The 19,297-nt window shown below is 44.0% G+C and overlaps 1 protein-coding gene across 1 annotated transcript in view; it reads right to left on the minus strand.

Annotated features, from left to right (window-relative positions):
* Window positions 1-18,888: 18,888 nt before the first annotated feature.
* LAMC1 (laminin subunit gamma 1) overlaps window positions 18,889-19,297 on the minus strand; it is a 106,129-nt gene continuing 105,720 nt past the window's right edge. The window contains exon 28 of the mRNA XM_045583152.1: window positions 18,889-19,034. Within this exon, the coding sequence (XP_045439108.1) occupies window positions 18,904-19,034 (131 nt within the window). The 3' untranslated portion in view covers window positions 18,889-18,903. The remainder of the gene's footprint in view (window positions 19,035-19,297) is intronic.

The raw sequence follows: 19,297 nt of genomic DNA on the forward strand, positions 1-19,297 counted from the left end.
TCGTGGCATGCACAGCACCGCAGAGCACAGAGGGCGTCCAACCCCGAGTCTCTCAGGAGCTCCAAGCAGAAGGCCATCTTGGGTCTCCAGGCAGAAATACCACCCAAGAATTGCAGGGGGGACCTTCTTCTGGAGACCTGCCTGTTTGGGCAGTTTACAAAACTTAACAGCTGCTTCTCTGAAATGTTTGCTTAGGAGCCTGCACTTCAAACTTGTCTTCGAATTCTGCTCTAGGAAGTCAGCACTGGAATTTTCCTCTTATCGTCCCCCGAGGTGTCACATTCATCTACAGGCTAAGCCTTGGGATCAGTGGGGACAATGTCCTAGGCAGAAGCTCTCCAGTCCTGCAGGCGGAAAGGTCCTGGGGCACTTCCACGGGCAGGGCAGGAAGGCGGAGGCCCTGGAAGTCCCCTCGGTCCATTGTTTCATTTGCAGCTCAGTCACACCCCTCCCCTCACTCCCCTCCCCCGCACACCCAGGGGACTTTCCTTTTACAATGCCGCGTCAGTCACTTCACAGAACTGTCACCTCTGCACCCCAGCCTCCCAAATAGCATTGCAAGTGACATGTTGATCTTTTGCCATCTTTACCTCGGTTCACTTTCCGAAGGAATGTCTGGCATGTCACCGCGTTCGCTCACTTGTGATAAAAACTGAAGCACTGGCTGTTCACATGCCGACATCAGACCCGATTCCCTGCCCTTAATCTCCCCAGACAGCGCCCGTGACGTCAGCTCCTGTATAGCATTTTTTAATGTAAAATAAAGCCATGGGGGGGGGTGTGTAAGGGGAAGGGGCGGGGTGGGGAGGTGGCAGGGCGGGCAACTCCTCTTGATCTTCATGGTAAAGGAAAATGTCCATAAATGGAAATCTCATGTTTCCTGGATCGGCTGGGTAAGTTCTCCGAGGCTGGCTGGGTTCCTGGGCAGGGCAGCGAGCCCCCTGGCCAGCTTTCACTTTAGGCAGAAGCGCCTGTGGTTCTCAGGGAGCTGTCAGGGCCAGGGCCAGGCCCCACTCTGCCTTTCCCTTTGGGAGGGGAGGCGACCCTCCTTCTGTGGTTGGCTGGGCACCCACGTGGGCCAGAAATGGGTGGGCAACCACAGCTCTGCACAAGGAACGTTACTGCAGACAGAAATATTCAAATCAAGTCTTTTTTTTTTTTTTTAACCTATACAACAGATAGAGAGGGCCAGAGAAGAGAGGGCACACACTCAGAAAACAAAATAGAAGGAAAACTAATAATAACCAAGGGAGTGAAAGATTCAGGGAGAGGCAACTTCAGTCGATGTAGGGGTGTGCCAACTGTCACGTTCCTTGAGACTGGAATGCTGTCATCAATCCTGGGCGAAATGGCCATTAGCGGGTTAAATGCTGCCCGAGGCTCCTCCAACACTCTGATACTCGGACCAGAGATATTGGGATTTGAACGCGAGGCCACTGGGTTTGAAGGAGCCCACCGCAGTGGAAACTCTTCGCTGGGCTTCCTGGGTGAGGTCAGGGCTGCAGGTGTGACGGGGGGAGAGGTGGCCGCCTTTGTCAGGCTCCCAGCCCTGCCTTTCAGAACCAGAGAGGAGCCCAGGTCACCACGTTTCTAAGTGTGCTTCTTCATGGGCATCTGGAACTCTCCACCTTCATAAGTGAAGTTATAAAGTCTGAAAAATTATATATAGCATTCAGAGCTGTCCTCTCTTTTAGATAAGAATCTGTGAACACATTGAAAACATCTAGTAATAATGCTGACAATTACAGCACGGACAGTGAAGCTGTCTGGACTGTTCTGGATGTGCCCAGCTCATCCTGGGAAATGCAGGGTTTTGGAGTGTGTTCCTCACTACCACCCTAGGAAGCAGGTCCTGTTATTGTCCTCATGTGGAGGTTACTCACACATACAGTACCTCTATCGAGTTATTACTGGCCTACAATATACAAAAAATTAAGTCCCACATGGGATAAATACGCCCTCCTCCCATTTAAAAACAAACAAGAATGAGTAGGATATTCAAATAAAACATGAAATTCCTAGTCTTTTATATACCATACTAGAGGCCTGATGCATGAAATTTGTGCATGGGAGGGGGGTCCCTCTCAGCCCAGCCTGCACCCTCTCGCAATCTGGAACAGCTGGTTCCTAACCACTCTGCCTGCCTACCTGATTCCCTTAACTGCTTGCTGACTACCTGATTGCCCACGACCACCTCTGCCTCAGCCCTGTACCTGGGACCCTGGCTTTTCTCCTCCAATCAGTCTCAGGCAACCAGGATCCGGGCTTCCCTCCCTCTGGCTGGCTGCAGGCACTCGGACCCCAGGCAGCTTCGCCCAGGCCTTGGCTTTGTCAGGAAGGACACCCAGAATGACATTTGGAAGACATCCGGTCTAATTAGCATTTTTCCCTTTTATTAGTATAGATTCTGCAGTGACTCCTCTCCTGCAATAAAAGTTTGGTTATTAGAGACACATTTTTCTTTTCACATTACCTTTTTCAATTCTTCAGTGTAGAATGACTTCAGGCTCTTACGCAACATCCTTTTACACCATCCAATCAGGTTCCTTGCTCTGGTATCTTAATCCAGGTATGAGCACTCGATTAAGTAATTCAATTCTTGAATTCCTTAGGGTAATTGGAAACTACCATTGGCCTCGTGCAGAGTCTGAGCGGCTGGAGAGAACTCCAGATCCCAGTGGCTCCCTCCCTGGCCGCAGCGTTTCCGGGGCCGGGGCACACAGAAATCCCCAAGCATTCCTGGGTGGGTCTACTCCAGGAAGCCTGCAGATTGGATGAGACCTCGGCTAATAGGGGGAACTTTTAGACCACTGCAATTTTGGAAAGAGCTACCAATAATCAGAGAAAAATCTAGACACTCCTGACCAAGCTGAAAACCTCTGAATCTACTTAGATTTAGTGGAATTAACGCAGTGATTCAGACAACTTAAACCAAAATGACACACTTCTCCTCCCCCCCCCCCCCTCCCGCCCACCTGCTTTCGGGGAATGTGGTACACTAGTAGGCCTGAATTATCTGGACGTTGTTTCAATGTTCTACTTTTTATTGTGCAAATGCACAGCCGAGCCAGGGTGACTGCCATTGCTTGACCAAAGCTACGGATGCTTTTGCTGTTTTCTTACCTCAAGGTCCTCTTTGAATACAACCCTTAGAATAAGGTGACCAGACGTGTCCCGGGACAAATTGTTAAAAACCGGGACTGTCCCGCCAAAAGCGGGACGTCTGGTCACCTTACCTTGGAAGTAACTTAGGAAAACTCAGCAAAAACAGAATATGACTCCTCAGTGTTTTGGAAGAATTGTTTATATGGAAGGGAATACATTTTATAGGCCCCAGGAGTTCTCAGAATGACACTAGGAGAAAAAGTCTGCACACAGAAAAGGACATATTTTACTTGAACTCCAGGTAGAAAATGTCCTTTGGAGTAAAAACTGTGGGCTTTTGTCTGGTTGGTTCGCTTCTTAGTTTTAATCTTATACTCAATATTTTCTAAGAAATGTCTCATCATTGGGTTGTACACCTAAAACTAATATAATATTGTATGTCAACTGGAAAAAAATAAAAATTATAAAGCATTATAGGGCAGTACAGATACATACATGAAACTTTGAGACAAATTAAAAAAAAAAAGGGGGCGGGGGGGGGGGCAATTCTATATCTTTTGACCGTTCAGGGCCTGATGGAAAATCCAGCTTAGAGGTACCTGACCCAATACGACCAACATTCTAATCTTTCCTGTTGGAATTTTCTGAAGGATTAACTTTATACAGAATTTTATATTAATAAAAATTAATTTGGTGAACTTCCTTTCAGAACCAGATCTTGTCTAGCCAGTCAGCCACGACATAGATTTTCCCCTTTGGGACAAAGACAGAGCCAGAAGGGTGATGCCATTCAGGGCCAGGCCCATTCAGAGGAAGTCCCCTTACTCAGAGCAAGGCTGGACCCCATAGGAGAACCAGCAGGTGTTAGGGGGTAGGTGGACTCTGTGACACTAACCCTCACTGAATGTTCAGGAAAACAGTGCAAAATATCCTGGAATTTACTTGTTAGCATATTATGGAATTATCTGTCACCTGTAAAGTCAAGCAACTCTCTTTTTAAAATATATTTTCTACGAGTTTTTTTGATCTGCTATATAAAATCAACTCTTCTTTATTTCATTAAAAGGACCTCTTAATTGTCCTTGGTTCTAAAACTTTAGGATTTGCTAAACAAGAGTATAAAATAGCAGTTCCCAATATTTTATGATTTTATAAACTTTATATGTCCCCTGGCCTATCTGGCTGAAAAATCCCATTTTTTTAGACATCTAGTAACCATCCCTGGTGATGGTTTTGGTGGTTTTTTTTTTTTTTTTTTAGGCTGTTTCCGGTTTTCTATGAATGTCTTGACAAAGAAAAACCAGATTGAAAAAGGTTTTTACATTTAACAGCTTACAGTCATTTTCTTAACATTCTTAAGAGGTAATTTAGATAAGATATAATTTCTATCATATTAATATTTAAAGTGAGATATAGAAAGGTGAGATTTGGCCTGATTGGAAGAAAACCAATTCTGAAACTCAAGTTCTCTTATTTTATTAAAATAACATATCACCAAACTGTAAATTCATACAACTAAGTGAGACTAAAATGAATATAAAAGAATGATGTATAAGAATGCTATAAGAAACATCAAACGTCAAAATGAGATGTTGCTTATGAAAGATTTTTTTTTTACATTTTACAAGTGGTTTCTTTTTTTATAAACTGTTTTTATGAAGTCCTAAGTTTTAAGATCATTTTCATTCATTCAGTTTAAGATGTGCATTTGAAAAGTACTTTCTGAAGTTTAGAGCTTGAAGAAGATGAAGAGACCTATGCTTAAGACCAAGAGTGTCCTCAACCAAAGGACTTGTATGCATACATATAAGCTTAACCAATGGACACAGACACCAGAGGGGTGAGGGCATGAGTAGGGGGGCGGATAATGGGAGGATAAGGACACATATGTAATACCTTACTCAATAAAGAAATTTTTTAAAAAAGACCAAGGGTGTTACTAGAGAGAAAAACCATGTCCATATTCTCAGTGCCTCTTGGCATTCATGTTCTTAGTCTCATCTCCAACCCATATATTTCATAGATTTAACCAAACCATCGCTGCCTCCAAGAAGGCCCACACAACCACTCTAGGTAATTAAAAGAAGTTAGTATGCCCTGGCTGGTGTGGCTCAGAGGTTATAGTATTGGCTTATTCACTGAAGGGTCTCGAGTTCGATTCCTGGTCAAGGGCAGCTACCTGGGTTTCAGATTCTATCCCTGCCCTGGGAAGCAACACAATGGATGTCTCTCTCTCACATAATGTCTCTCTCTCTCTCTCTCTCTCTCCCTCTCTCTTTCTCTCTCTCTCTCTCTCTCTCTCTCTCTCTCTCTCTCTCTCTTTCTCTCTCTCTCTCTCTCTGGGAAGCAACGCAATCAATGTGTCTCTCTCACATAATGTTTCTCTTTCTCTCTCTCCCCTTCCCTTCCTCTCCTCCATTCTCTCTAAAAATCAATAGAAAAAATATCCTCGGATGAGGATTGACAAAAAACAGAAAACACAAAGCTAGTGTAGCTTTACTCCCTATTTTTCACATTTATTATTTTTTATTTATTGTTTAAGGTATTACATATGTGCCTTATCCCCTCATTCCTCCCCTAACTCTGCTCTCCCGCTCATGCCCTCACCCCCTGGTGTCTGTGTCCATTGGTTATGCTGATATTTCACATTTATTTTTAATGATGGAAAGGAACTTTTATAGGAGATATCAACTCTTTTTAGTGTCTGCAAGTTTTGAGAGTCACAAACATTTTAAGTTTTCTATCGGCTAGGATGCATTTAGCCGCAAGGAATAGAAATCCCAACTCAAAGTGGTTTTTACAATAAGCAAATCTATAGGCTCACATAATTGAAAATCCAGAGGTTGGTGAGAAATGGGATTATATTATCTCGTGGTCCATTGAGATCATCAAGGAGGCAAGTTTTATCTTTTTCTTCCATCACCCAGAATACAGTTCACCTGAAGGCAGCTGTCCTCAAAGCTGTAAACTGGTGGCCAGTTACAATCAGGTTTATAGGTTTCCTTATTCACATAGGCAGGATGAGATCAAACTCCTCTCCCCCAAACTCCAAACAAAAATCTTTCCTCTGTCATAAGCCTGTCTCCGAACTAGTAATTTTCTCCCGGAAAATGCTTTAGGCTGATTGGTTTTAGCCTAGATGCAGTAATCACTGGCAAGAGGTTTTGGGGAACTGTGATTAACTCAGTCCAGAGGCCAGCAAACGTGGCTGTGGCCGAATCCTGCCCACCAGCTGCCTCTGTGAAGTTTTATTGGGACAGTCACACTCTCCCTCTGCACGTTACCCATGGCTACTTTTGCGTTGTAACAAGCGAGCTCAGTAATTGCTAACAGAGACTATCGGACCCAGAAAAGCTCAAATAGTTACTCTCTGGACATCTACAGAAAAGGTTTGCCAGACCCTGTGTTGGGTGAGCATGGGCCTGCTTTGGACCTGGGTCCAATCCCCTAAATCATGTTGCCACACACGAGAGAAAGTTGGACTCAAAGTTAGGTTGACATGTAGTCCCCTCACATGTCAACCTAAGTGGAGTGTTTTCTCGTTTTTTTTTTGTTTTGTTTTTGTTTTTGATTTTTTCCTGAGAAGAGCTGAAAACAGATGAACAGAAACCAGTCTCTGAATGAAAGCCTCATTTCTGAAATGTCTCATCTAGATTCATCGATATCGGTCCCTTCCATTGATCTGTGTTCCAACCTTGGCTCTATGGTTCTTTAATTTGATTCTTGTTTATGGGTGCGTGCTTTTCTGAATTGTCTTCAAGAAATTTGTTAATTTCATGGAACCTCCAAGCTTTATTCAGATCTTCAACCCTCCACCAGCACTACTTGGAGTTCCCCTGAGACCCGCTGCAGTCAGAGGAGAAGTCTGCGGCAAACCAGGGCTTGGCAGTGCCGGCCCAGTCACCGGAAGGGCCAGGCCTGCCCAGGGTTACATCATGATCTTCTAGGTAATCGATTTCCTGCCCAAACAGCCATCTGACCTTTCTTTTTCCATAGCTTTCCTTGTTTATTTTTCTTATGACAGGTGCAATGCATGCCCACTGTCGAAACATTAGAAAACAGATAACAAAAGGGGGGGAAATAAAGAAAGCAAGCTTGTCATCATCCCACACCCCAGGGAACTCTGCGAACATGCTGCTGCCTGTTCCAGAGGCGCCGTCTTCCCTCCAAGTGATCCGAGCAGCTTTGACTTTTCCAGCAAAAAGTCGTGATGGAATGGTTTATTTATTTATTTATTTTTTAGCCCCCTCTATTTACCAAGTTACTGAACAGGCCTATTCTTGGACTCGCCTTTCTAAGGGTCTTCAGTCAATTGTGAACTTTCTCACCGCTTTTGGAAGAAGCCAGAGTCGGAGAAGTTGCTGTTTCCCATTGCTCTCTCAATGCCTCGCGGACATCGTTTGCAAACATGAAAGAGCCCCCCTTCTCTGCATTTGGGCTGGTTATATACAAACGAGCCATATTTTGTAAATAAAAGGGAGCCAACCTTTCTGAAGTATATGGTTGAGAAAGTCTGCCCAGTTTTGCAAATCCTCATTTAGGCACACCTGTGGGTTTGCTAAGGCTCATTATAGAAACCACTTGAAAATGCCCCAAGGTTGGGTTGTTTCCAAGGCATCAGATGGGTATGACTTAGGTGTAGGGCTAGAATAGACTATAGGATAGGACTCAAGGTTACTCTGAGTGCCTGTGGGGGTCTGAGAGTGTGCGCAGGGCCAATGTTGTAATTAGGAATCAGGCATGACTTCAGAGAGGGGTTCCTTCCCGCCTTGCTCACGCACCCAACCCACTCCATTATTTCTCTATAGAATCCACACATGGGCCAAAATGACTCTGGCCATTCATAGCCTAAGGATACTTCCTGTTGAAGCTCCTGCTACCAGGACAAGGAATGAATGGGGAGGAAAGTACAAAAATGATAGATGTGAGGATAACACTGATTTTGGGCCCAGACCATCTGTGTTTTTATTCCAGCCACACTTTTACAGACGAGAGAGCTTGGGTCTGTTCTTCTTCATGGATAAAGCAATGACATAATAACACTCACCTCCTTCATAGTGCTGGCTGCTGTGAAGGTGAAATGTACTACATGGGCTAAAAAATGAGCGCAGTATCCTAGTAACACGGGCTCTTATTTTTACGAGGGGAAAGGGTCAGGAATGGAGAACTGGGAGCTCTGAAACATACTTCTCTTCACAGAATTGCCAGCCTGCGCAGTCCATATTTACAGGGTTCTGGCTGCCCAGAACTGCCTGCTTCGTGACCAGACTTTCTGCATCAGATGGACTCTAAGAGTTTACTTTCCAGTCAAATACATTTCTATACATTTGGCCCCAGCCAGTGTGGCTCAGTTGGTTGGGCATTGTCCTGCGTCCTGTTGCTGGTTGATTTCCGCTGCTAATTTAACTCAATGTTCCTTTCCTGTTCCAGGATCCCACCCAGGCTACCAGACTATTTAGTGGTCATGTTTTGCTCGGCTCCTCTTAACGGACAGTCTCTTAGACTGTTCATGTTTTAGATGACCTCGGCAGTTTTGAAGAGTGCTGGTCACTGTTTTGTAGACTGTCCCTCAGCTGAGTACTGCCGGATATGTTTCTCATCATTAGATTGGGGTTGTGAGGTTTGGGGAGGAAGATCATAAAGGTAAGTGGCATTTTTATTTCATCTGGTGAAAGGTATGTTGATGTTGACCTTGATCACCTGGCTGAGGCTATTTGCCTGGTTTCTCTAGAAGTTACTCTTTTCTCCCTCTTCCATATCTGACTCTTTGGAAGGAAGTCACTACACATGCCCACAACTAAGGTGTGGGGGGTTACCCACTCGCTCCTCGAGAGCAGAGTATCTATGTAAATTATTTGGAATTCTTCCGTATGGGAGAGTTGTCTTTTCTCGTCAAGTAATTTTCCTAGTCGAATCTTTTTCTTGAATGAATTATTTCATTTCTACCAAGAAACCAGTGAAAAATAGTCTAAAGCCGGCATCCTTTCTCCAAACCGATGTCCTTAACATTCACCACTTTCTGCCATCAAGTATTAATGCTTGGAGTGTTCTTAAGCTGAGCAGGGGGAATATAACAAAAGGAAGGTTGCTAAAACCAGCTCTGGAATTAGAGAGTCCTTGTTAACCCTACATGGAAAGGCCTGAAAATGAAGAAGGAGCTAAAAATAAAACGAGTGGGATGGTCAAAGCCAGTATGAATGAAAAGCTGTGAGCCAAGTGGAAAAGAATCCTCTGGCGAGTTCAAACTGGTTGCCTCAGCCTGTCCTGAAAACGTGTTCTCCGTGTTCCGGGCCACACGGTTCCTTCTGTAGCCATAACCCCTGCCCCTCCTCAGAAAGGAAGCCATCTCCACGTCCCTCCTAAAGCACACATCCGTAGATTGTGCTCTAGCATTGGCATGTTCCCTCAAATCTCTCTCTCACACACACACCGCACAACTCGAGAATAAAGGACGTGTCATGGAATTAGGATGATTACAATGAGAATAACTGGCTGGGTAGCTCAACACCCACTTGGACTTTTTTCTTAGAAAACCTTACTGTAAAATTAAAAAGCATGCGTTTGGAGTTGTTCGTTTGAAAGGAAATGGGGGATGATATTGTTGGATCAGCCTATCAGATTTCTACCTCTGTTTGGTCAGATTAAACTTTAGTGACCGTTGTCTTCATTGCTTCCAAAGCATCAGCTTAGAGAAATAGGCGAGTGTTTGTTCATTTCTTCAAAGTTTACCCCAAGACAGAGAGACCTTGAATGTGCTCACTGGGTAGCTTTCAATCCCCATAGGTAGGGCACAGCCTGGCCATAGCATTCCACGGTGATTCTGACACATTTCTTTGGGAAGCCATCCATTGCATGGGCTATAGAAGCATCTGTCTCCCAATGGTGAACTCCTGTCTTTCCTTGTTCTGCTGTGCTCCCACAGCTCTCTGGGACAGGCCTTCATTTTCACTTATTATCCCGGGCCACTGAAATGAGTAGAAGGAAAACAGCCTTTGATCAGCTCCAATGTAACCACCTTGAAGATTTTTAAAAGAAATAACTCTGTCTGGTTCAGAGACTCCTCCATTTCCCACTTCCTACAAATGCAGCAAATAGAGAATCCCTGATTAAATAAAAAGATCAGGAATGAAGCTTTTGGAGTTGACTATGGTTTCTTGCTAATTAAACCCTGCTAACATTTTCCCCCCTAAAGTATGGCACTCACTCTTCTTTCCAGACTAAGGTATTCATGCCTTCACTTAATATGTTGGGTGCCCTCTCTGTGTCCCCCAAATTGTATGAAGTGTGATGACTGTCATCTTTCTGGAATATTTTAGGTCTCATTCACTCATAACCATTATTTTTCCTCTTCAGCGCTATAGTTAATGGAGACAGTGTAGGCCGAATTTTTGCCCACCCTTTGACCTCACTTCAGAATTTTGAAAAGTTCTTTGTCTTTTTTTGTTTTTTTTTCAGAGAGATCATTAATATGAGTTTTTGTTCCTGAGATATTTTTCTTCCCAATTAACTCAATTGTTGAAAAACAGCCAGTCAAGTTAAGGGTTCTGATTAAGAATGTCTCGCTTAAAGGTTTTCAAATTCTTTGCCTGAAAAGGTACACATAGAAGAAGGTCAATTTGCAGGACTCATGGCAACCACAAAGGGAAGTACAGTAATCTGATATTTGGTTAGAGCAGATCAAATACCCCTTGTGAAACCATTGGCTTTACAGAAATTACTCAAGTGTACTTCACCAACCCCAAGTATGTGCGCTTGCTAATGTTCACCTGGGATTCAAACCCATCCCTTTCCATCAAGGAGTCTCATCAACTGTCCCAGTCGTGTGTGTGCAGGATGCAGAGAGCCAGGGCATTGGTGAGTCATGATGGATCATGCATGGACTATGGACTACCAGTGAACAATGATTTCATTTGGTTTCACTTAGAAATAAGACTATTTAACAATTTACTAAAGTGGCTTCTATAGGCACAAGATTGAAAGGAAAAAAAAATGTGACTGCTAACCAAATACATGATCGTGTAAAACATACCCTGCTCGGCTACTCATTCCTGCACTTAGATCTTGCCATTCCAAGTAACAGTACCTCTTCCAGAACTTCAGTTTCAAACACCTAACCTCTAATCACCAACTCTGCCTTTTCAAAGTCAGTCTCTCTATTGACCAGACCTTAATACCAACCCCCTCTGGGACCTACAGTCCACTGAACCTACCACCTTTGCACTCCTCCAACCCCCTCTCGCCATCTCAGCCCTCCTTACTCACTATAAATGCCATGGTCAGTCATGCCTTCGAGTCCCATTAGAACCCCATGCACAATTTACTGTCATAACTTTGAATCCATGCCTATTAACCTCAGGCGGTTCTGACCAATCAGACTCCATCTCCATAGTCCATTGGTTCTCCTATTCTCCTTGAAGACTATTTCACACTTTCCCCTTTTCTTCTCACATTTCACACTTCCTCCCTCATGTCACTCTCAGCTAGAAGCACCAGAAGATAACCTCTGCCACATGCTTTGCTTCCACATCCAACTGCCTGTCCTCCCTTTCATCTTCCCTGTGGTTACATGCCCCATGGAAGGCCGACAGGAGGACTTAGCCCTTCTCCTGGAGAAGGATTCTCCACTCTTTCTCTGGAGTCACTGGCTTTTCTTTCTTTTCTCAAATATTCCCATCTTAAAAAACAAGAACAACTCCTTTGAGCCCGTGTTATATGTTAGCTTCTGCCCTATTTTTCTGCTCCCTTAGAGTCAATAAGAGTTGTCTTTACTTGAATGCTAACCTTATCAGTGCAGTCTTTCTTGACCACTTTGTATAAAAATTACAAGCTCCATTTCACACCCCAAACACTTTCTGCCCCTTCCCTGCTTTATTTTTCTCCATAGAACTTTCTTCCTTACAAGACATTGGCATGCTACTTGGAGGTAGTATGACGTGATGGATGAGATATGGGTAAGTGCTGGAGTCTGTTTGCCCGAGTTCAAGGCCTGGGTGTGCCATTTACCAGGTAGTCAAAATAGAATCTCTCTCTCCTTCATTTTCCCCATCAATAAAATGAGAATATTAATAATAGTACCCACCCCATTGGGTTGTATGCTTAATATTAATAAAGTGCTTGGAACAGAATCTGGAACATATTAAGTGCTACATGGTTAGCTTACATATTTCATCTACCCCTTGTTTATTATGTCTCTCCTGCTAGAATGTAAATTCCGTAAGGGCAGAGTTTTGTCTGTTCTATCCCCACCACATTGGCAGGGCCTCACACAGAGCTTCTCAGTATATAGTTGTAGAATGACAGGTCATCAGTTTCTCATCTCTGGAGTCAGTAGGAAACATTTGCTAAAAAAAAAAAAAAAAAAAAAAAAAAATGCTTACTTTAATGATGTGCATAAGAACAAAAATCAGAGTTCCCCTAGTGCATGGGCCTGGATAATAAATCCATGCAAATCATTGATAGGTGGTAAGTCTCTCTCCCAGGTTATTCCAGAAAGTCACAGAATAGATTCTCAGTGTGCTAGGTGGACATGCAATGCTTTATGTTATTAGTAGATGAGTAACCATCAAAAGTCATTTTCCTCTGATACCAGAGAACCAACTGAGGTGTTCCAGTTCTAAACTAAAGCTCCTCTCAATTCTTTTGACCAGAATCTTCTTCACAGTGCCACTGAAGAGAGCCAGTACCCACAGGGTACTCTGGGGTCCCCAGTAGAGGACCTAAATAAAAGTCACTATTCTCTTCCTCTACCATCTCGCAGGCTCTGGAAATATAGACTCCAAAGGCTAAGCCTTAGAGTTCAGATCTTTTAGTTCCTGGAAGCTGCATTATTTCTGTTGCTGTTTTGTTTTAATAAAAACACACCTGGCACCAAGTCCTGGCTGATACATCAGGGCTATGAGCTTGCTGTCCAGAGCGTATGTCCTAAGCATGGTGTGGGTTTAGAGCAGGCCGGGGCCCAAGAGCAGCTCTGAACAACTCTGGCTTTGAGACCTGTGAACCAGGAGGTCATGGTTCGATTCCTGGTCAGGGCACATGTCCAGGTTGTGGGCTCTATCCCCAGTGTGGGGTGTGCAGGAGACAGTGGATCAATGGTTCTCTCTTATCATTGATGTTTCTCTCTCTCTCTCCCTTTCTCTCTGAGATCAATAAAAAATATATACAATATATATATATTGTATATATATTTTGTATATATATATATATATACAAAATATATATACAATATATATATATATATTATTTTTTTTTTTTTTAAAGAAGTCAGTTTTGCCTCTTCCATTTCTGAGTTTGAAAGGTTTAATGAAGCAGACAGTGAAGGCTCTGCCCCGTCAAGCCATTGCCCGTTGCCCCAGTGAATGCATGCCTTGGGGTGCCCTTTCTTCCTCTGGCAGAAGGCTGATTCTGCAGCCTCCGGGCACATTCTGGAGGCCCGGCACTCCCCGAGGAGCCGCACCCATGTCGTCATGCAGTGAGCACACCAAACAGGTTCTCCTGGCCAGACAGCGGCTGAGGTGTCTGCAGCGCAAGGGAAGTACAGTCATGCACACGCCCAGTGAAACAGTGACATAAAGGAAGCAACTGCTCTGCCTTAAAATAAATATAGTAAATGCACTGCGGTTGGATTTCCCATGTGGGGGCGATGGAGCCCATGGGTCCTTCCGGGCTCCTTACTTTTGCATTTGTGATTTCGTATGTTTTTAGAAACTAGGCCCCAAATTGTACAAGCTTCAGGCCCCACAGTAACTTAAGTTTGCCTGGTTATACTACATGTTGTGTAGCTACACCTACTTACCCATTTCTAGGAAATGACTTAGCTAAGGGCACTCAGCGAACTTGTCCATGAATCATGGCCACGCAATAGGGCCCGAGGTTAAAACAGAACTTCTTTTGATGTCTTCAGGTGTATTTGTTGGTTATCCTAATTTCAAAGGCCTCTCTCACACTAAGTGACTTGGCTCTTTCATTTTGTGCTTGAGGAAACATTTAAAACAAGCTCGCCAAATTCATAGCGTTAGATGGTAATGATGAATTATAAAAAGTCTCATCTATTTCATGATCTTTTGGTCTGTTCACAGCTCGTGGACACAAATTAGTATTTCAAAGATCTTGTGGAAAGTGGAGAAATCAATTGGAAGTAAAAATACTTCCATTACAAGGTTTAAAAAGTAGATTTATCGCTGCAACCAGTTTGGCTCAGTGGATAGAGCGTCAGCCTGCGGACTGAAAGGTCCTAGGTTCGATTCCAGTCAAGGGCACCTACCTTGGTTGCGGGCACATCCCAGTAGGAGACATGCAAGAGGCAGCTGGTCAATGATTCTCTCATCAATGTTTCTAACTCTCTCTCTCTCTCTTCCTCTCTGTAAAAAATCAATTAAAAAATATATATATAAAGTAGATTTATCAATGTCTTAAAATACAAAGGAAGCCTCAGGAACTGTTCCAGATAGAAGGACATGAAAGAGACATGGCAACTGAACACAACACGTGAGTTCAGGTTTTCTTTTTCTATAAAGGACATTATTGAGACAAACAATATATTAATTATCTATGGTTGTGTAACACATTACCCTAACTTTAGTGGCTTAAGACAACACAACTTTATTGTATTTCTGTAGGTGAGAAGTCTGATTGGGGTTTTCCTGGTGTCAATCAAGGCATCTCTATTCCCTTCTGGAGGCTCTAGAGGAGAAGCCATTCTCGCCCCTTCTATCTTCTGTAGGGGTGTCGAACTCAATCAGAGAAGGGGCCAAAATCTAAAATCCAGCCTAAATCTCGGGCCAAATGGTTTACTGAACAGTCATAAACTGTCATTGTGATGGAAACGCAGCGGAGTGCAGTGATGACAGCGCGGTGCGGGCCACATTGCAAGGCCTGGCGGGACGGATTTGGCCGGCGGGCCTTGTGTTTGACACATGTGTTCTAGAGGAACCCGCGTTCCTTGGCTCCTGCCTGCTTCCTCCATCCTCCGGCCAGCAATGGTGGGCTAGTTCTCACCACATTGCATCACTGTGACTTCCTTTTCTGCCTCCCTGTTCCAATTATAAGAATCCTTAGGATGATATTGGCCCCTCAGGTAACCAACTTAATCTATTTTAAGATCAGCTTACATTCCCCTTGGCTGAGTAACTTCATCCATTCACAGGTTGTAGGGATTAGCATGTGGATATCTTTGGAGGCCCATCATTCTGCCTACCACGAATGGTAAAATCTGAATAATTAATGGCTGTAGATAATAGTAATGTATATATAGTAATTTCTCCGATTTTGAAAACTATACTGTAGTTATGTAAGAAAGTTCCCTGTCTTTACATTGAAGTATTTATGGGTTAATGGGGCAACATGCTTGCAATCTAAAACAGTCTCTCTCTCTGTCTCTCTCTCTCTCTCTCTCTCTCTCTCTCTCTCTCTCTCTCTCTCTCTCTCTCTCTCTCTCTCTCTCCCCTCCTTCTCCCTCTCCCTTTTCTTCTCCCTCTCTCCATCCTTCCCTATCTCCTTTTCTCCCTCCCTCCTTCCACAGACAGCAAGAGCAAGAGTGAGAGCAGCAAAACAGTCAATGCAGTAAAATATTAACATTTAGGGAATCCAGGTCAACTATCGAAGAACATTTTGTACTATTCTTGCAATTTTTCTGTAAATGTGAAATTGTGTAATAATAATAAAAATGTTAATGTAATCTTTGTTATAAGTAAATCTCCCATTTCTAATAAATACTTAAATTTGTCACACTATTGTGAATGACATGTTCATTCTGATAAAACTTTAAAGATCTCTTTTGAAGCATTAAGGACATTTTAGCCATTTGTTTAATGACATTATTTGAAATGAACTATGAATGTTATACATGGGGGAGTCTTATGTCTATTATGAAAGTAAAATAAATTATTTTGGACTTCACATTAATATCCAATCTGTGGGCATTAATGTGGAATATTCTGTTTCTATTTTAAAATTCAGTATTATTTTAAAAAGGGTGTCTTGAAGAAGAAAGTGTTTAAAAGCAGGCAAAAGACTATAGTTAAGAGTATCCTGCCAATATTAATTTCTTAGTTTTGATAAATGCACCGTGGTCCTCTCAGATGTTAACACTAGAGGAAGCAGGGTGAAGGTAGAGATAGCTGAGCCAGCTTTGTACTCTCTTTAAATGGGGCAGCAGGAGAGAAGTGCGAGCTGGGTGGTGTCTATGGGCCAGGCTGCTGGAGAACATCAGGTTCCAAGTGATAATCCTGCTACCAACTGGTCACGCATATTGGTCAAGCTACTAATATACTTTAAATTCTGTTTTGATTTCTCCCAAAAAGGGATTTGCTGACACTGAAAATAATTGTGTACCATGAAAATTCTTAAAGGGAAAATAAAACCAAAATCACAGGTGAATAAGGCAACATGCTGAGGTAGTGGTGAGGATGATGGAGCGGGGGACCACGCTTGAATTTCCTCACTGGGCAAATGGACACCCTAATCAAACGAGGGGCAAATGAAAGGAAATAATTATGAAGGTGCCTTTTCAAACAGGGCATACAATGCAGGCTACCCCAATCGGTCCAAAGTCCCCAGGAACTTAAAGAGGGGGCGACCCATCTATAATCCACAGGGTGAAATGCGCATCTCTGGCCCATTCTCAGCCTCTGCATCAGCTCGACCGAGACCGCGGAGAGCAGACTGTCTGAGCCAAGGGCAATCAACAAGTTGCAACACACACACTTCTCTGACCAGGCTAAACGTGTAATCACCCAAATCACAGCTGTCTCCCCCGAGCCTTCATCCTGGACGCTGGCTCAGCAACCCAGGAAGGTGTAATCCACACCAGCACACCTCCTCCTCCCCACACAGGTCTGCTATGGCTGGACTTGTGCTTACGTTGCATGAACCTCAAGCTGGAAACTATGCTCAGGAGGGAAGAAGCATCTGTGGGAGAAATGGCGGGGATCGATTAACAGCGAAGAGCAAGGAAAACGAATGTACATCCCAGAAGGCAGGCGCTGAATATTCAGAAAGAAATTGCACGAGAAATGCTTAACACTTAGTTGCCACAGCACAAAAGTTGATGATCACATTTAGTTACTGCAATGATGAAGGATCTCAGTATCAGGACAGTCTCCATGGAATGGACCCCTTAAAACATCAGCCTTAGGTTCAAGTAGAATCTTTTGCTACTAGCCATAGCGAAAATGGATTGTAGGAGGAAGGAAGGGTGGTCCTCACAGGTGTAAGTAGGCACATTTCACAGCCACTGAAGTCGATGTGTACATTATTGTGGGACTCATGCTGTAAGAGAGTTACATTTCCGATCAAGGTGTTATCCTCCACTTTTTGTACAAATTAATACGAACTGTTTTTGAATTACTCATAAACCATACCTCTATGGCTTCTATTACAAGGCTTCTAATCCCAGTCTGTTTAAATTCACTGGGATCATTCCAAGGAGTCAGAGAAAAGGGAAGGGAATTAATGCTATAACTTGGGCCGGAGCCAGAGATACCTACAAAAGAGGCTGTGGGTAAAAAATCACAGCCCCACACCCCGGCACCGGGAGTGGCTACCGTGTGGCTGGGAGCTGGAGGAACAGATCCCATCACTCACTGGACACTGGCTGCTTAGCTGTGTGTGTGGTGTGTGCAGTGCCATTGAGTGAAAGACAGCAGTTGGTTTTGCTTATCGTCCTGCAAACCCCTGCGTAGATGAGTGTGTGGAGGGAGCAGAATGTTGTTGGAAGGAGGCAAGAGAGGGTGTTAAGGAGTATCTCTAAGTCTCCCTCTCTGCTCACAGCAGGGGAAAGTAACAGGAGTAAGGAGAAAAGGCAGATGAGGAAGAATGACTACGTTCATGTCATCTAGACAACCTGAGTAACTACACCTCCCAGCCCCGAGGATGTGAATAGGAATGACACAGACCTGGGTCTTGGGGAGAGGGAGGGAGGTAGAGGTGGGTGGAACGCCTGATCAATAAACGTGCCCAAGGGCCATGCTAGGAGACAGTACAAGGCTGGGAGGGATGGTGGACATCAGGAAGGACTGGCTAGTTTCCTATATTGGGAAAGGGCCATCTAGGCAGAGAGGAGTTAAAGCAAAGACATGGAGGTTTTATACAACACTTGAAGTGTTGGACTTTCTCGCATTTGAATTGCAAATCTGGGACTTTGAAGCTTTTATTTGGACTTCTGCTAAATATTTCCCTTTTTAAAAATACATATTTTTATTGATTTCAGAGAGGAAGGGAGAGGGAGAGATCAAAACATCAATGATGAAAGGGTATCATTGATCACTGCCTCCTGCACGCCACCAATTGGGGGTCAAGCCCGCAACCCAGGCATTTGTCCTTGACCAAATTCGAACCTGGGAACCTCCAGTCTGCAGGCCGACGCTCTATCCACTGAGCCAAACCAGCTAGGGCAAAATATTTCCCTTTCTTAAGCATGCATTTAGAATTTCATTTATCCATGCACAGCAGATGCAATCCTTCTAGGACACGCAGTACGAATAGAGGACACGCTAGTTGACGACTCCTGAACCAGTGGAGCCTGAGAGAGAGATTACTAACTAGAAAGTTTCTTACTTTTCACTCCAACTAGGCATACCCACTTCATTTAAACCCGCTGAGTGTGAATGGGTCAAACTATCCTCTTTTCTCACTTGTTTCCACAAGCTATGGGCCTGCGGAGATCTGATAATTCCTCGGGGCCAGGGCTTTCCTCACCTTAGGGAGAAGGTGCACCTGCTTTTCTACCTCGGGACCCCTTGGTCCCAAGGGGTCCTCTTCGGCATTATTCCGCTATCAGCTTCATGGACGGAGCTGGTGAGTTCAGATTCCCCGGGGACTACGATGCTTATTTAAGGAGTTAGCCTCTGGGGGTTTTGTGAATCGCCTTACCAACTTTGCAGAAACTGCTGGTATCAACTTTGCAGAAACTGCTGGTACCAACTTTGCAGAAACTGCGGAAACAAAAGGAATAGGCCCACGTTTTAAAAATCCCACTCATCCCGCTGACACAGTCACTAGAAAGGACGTGTTTGTATTTGAACCAGATCCTGCAAACGACCTAAGAGGAGGTGTGTGAAGCTCTCCGAGGAAGTGGTAAGGGTGCCCTCAGGATTTCTTCTACAGGTCACGTAGTCACATGATGCCCAAGCTGGGGAGGGTGGCATGTCCTCCCTCAGGGACGCAGGGCTGTCAACAGCTAAGGAGCAGACCAAAG

Source organism: Pipistrellus kuhlii, unplaced genomic scaffold (assembly GCF_014108245.1).
Source record: "Pipistrellus kuhlii isolate mPipKuh1 unplaced genomic scaffold, mPipKuh1.p scaffold_m20_p_18, whole genome shotgun sequence".
Classification (NCBI taxonomy): Eukaryota; Metazoa; Chordata; class Mammalia; order Chiroptera; family Vespertilionidae; genus Pipistrellus; species Pipistrellus kuhlii.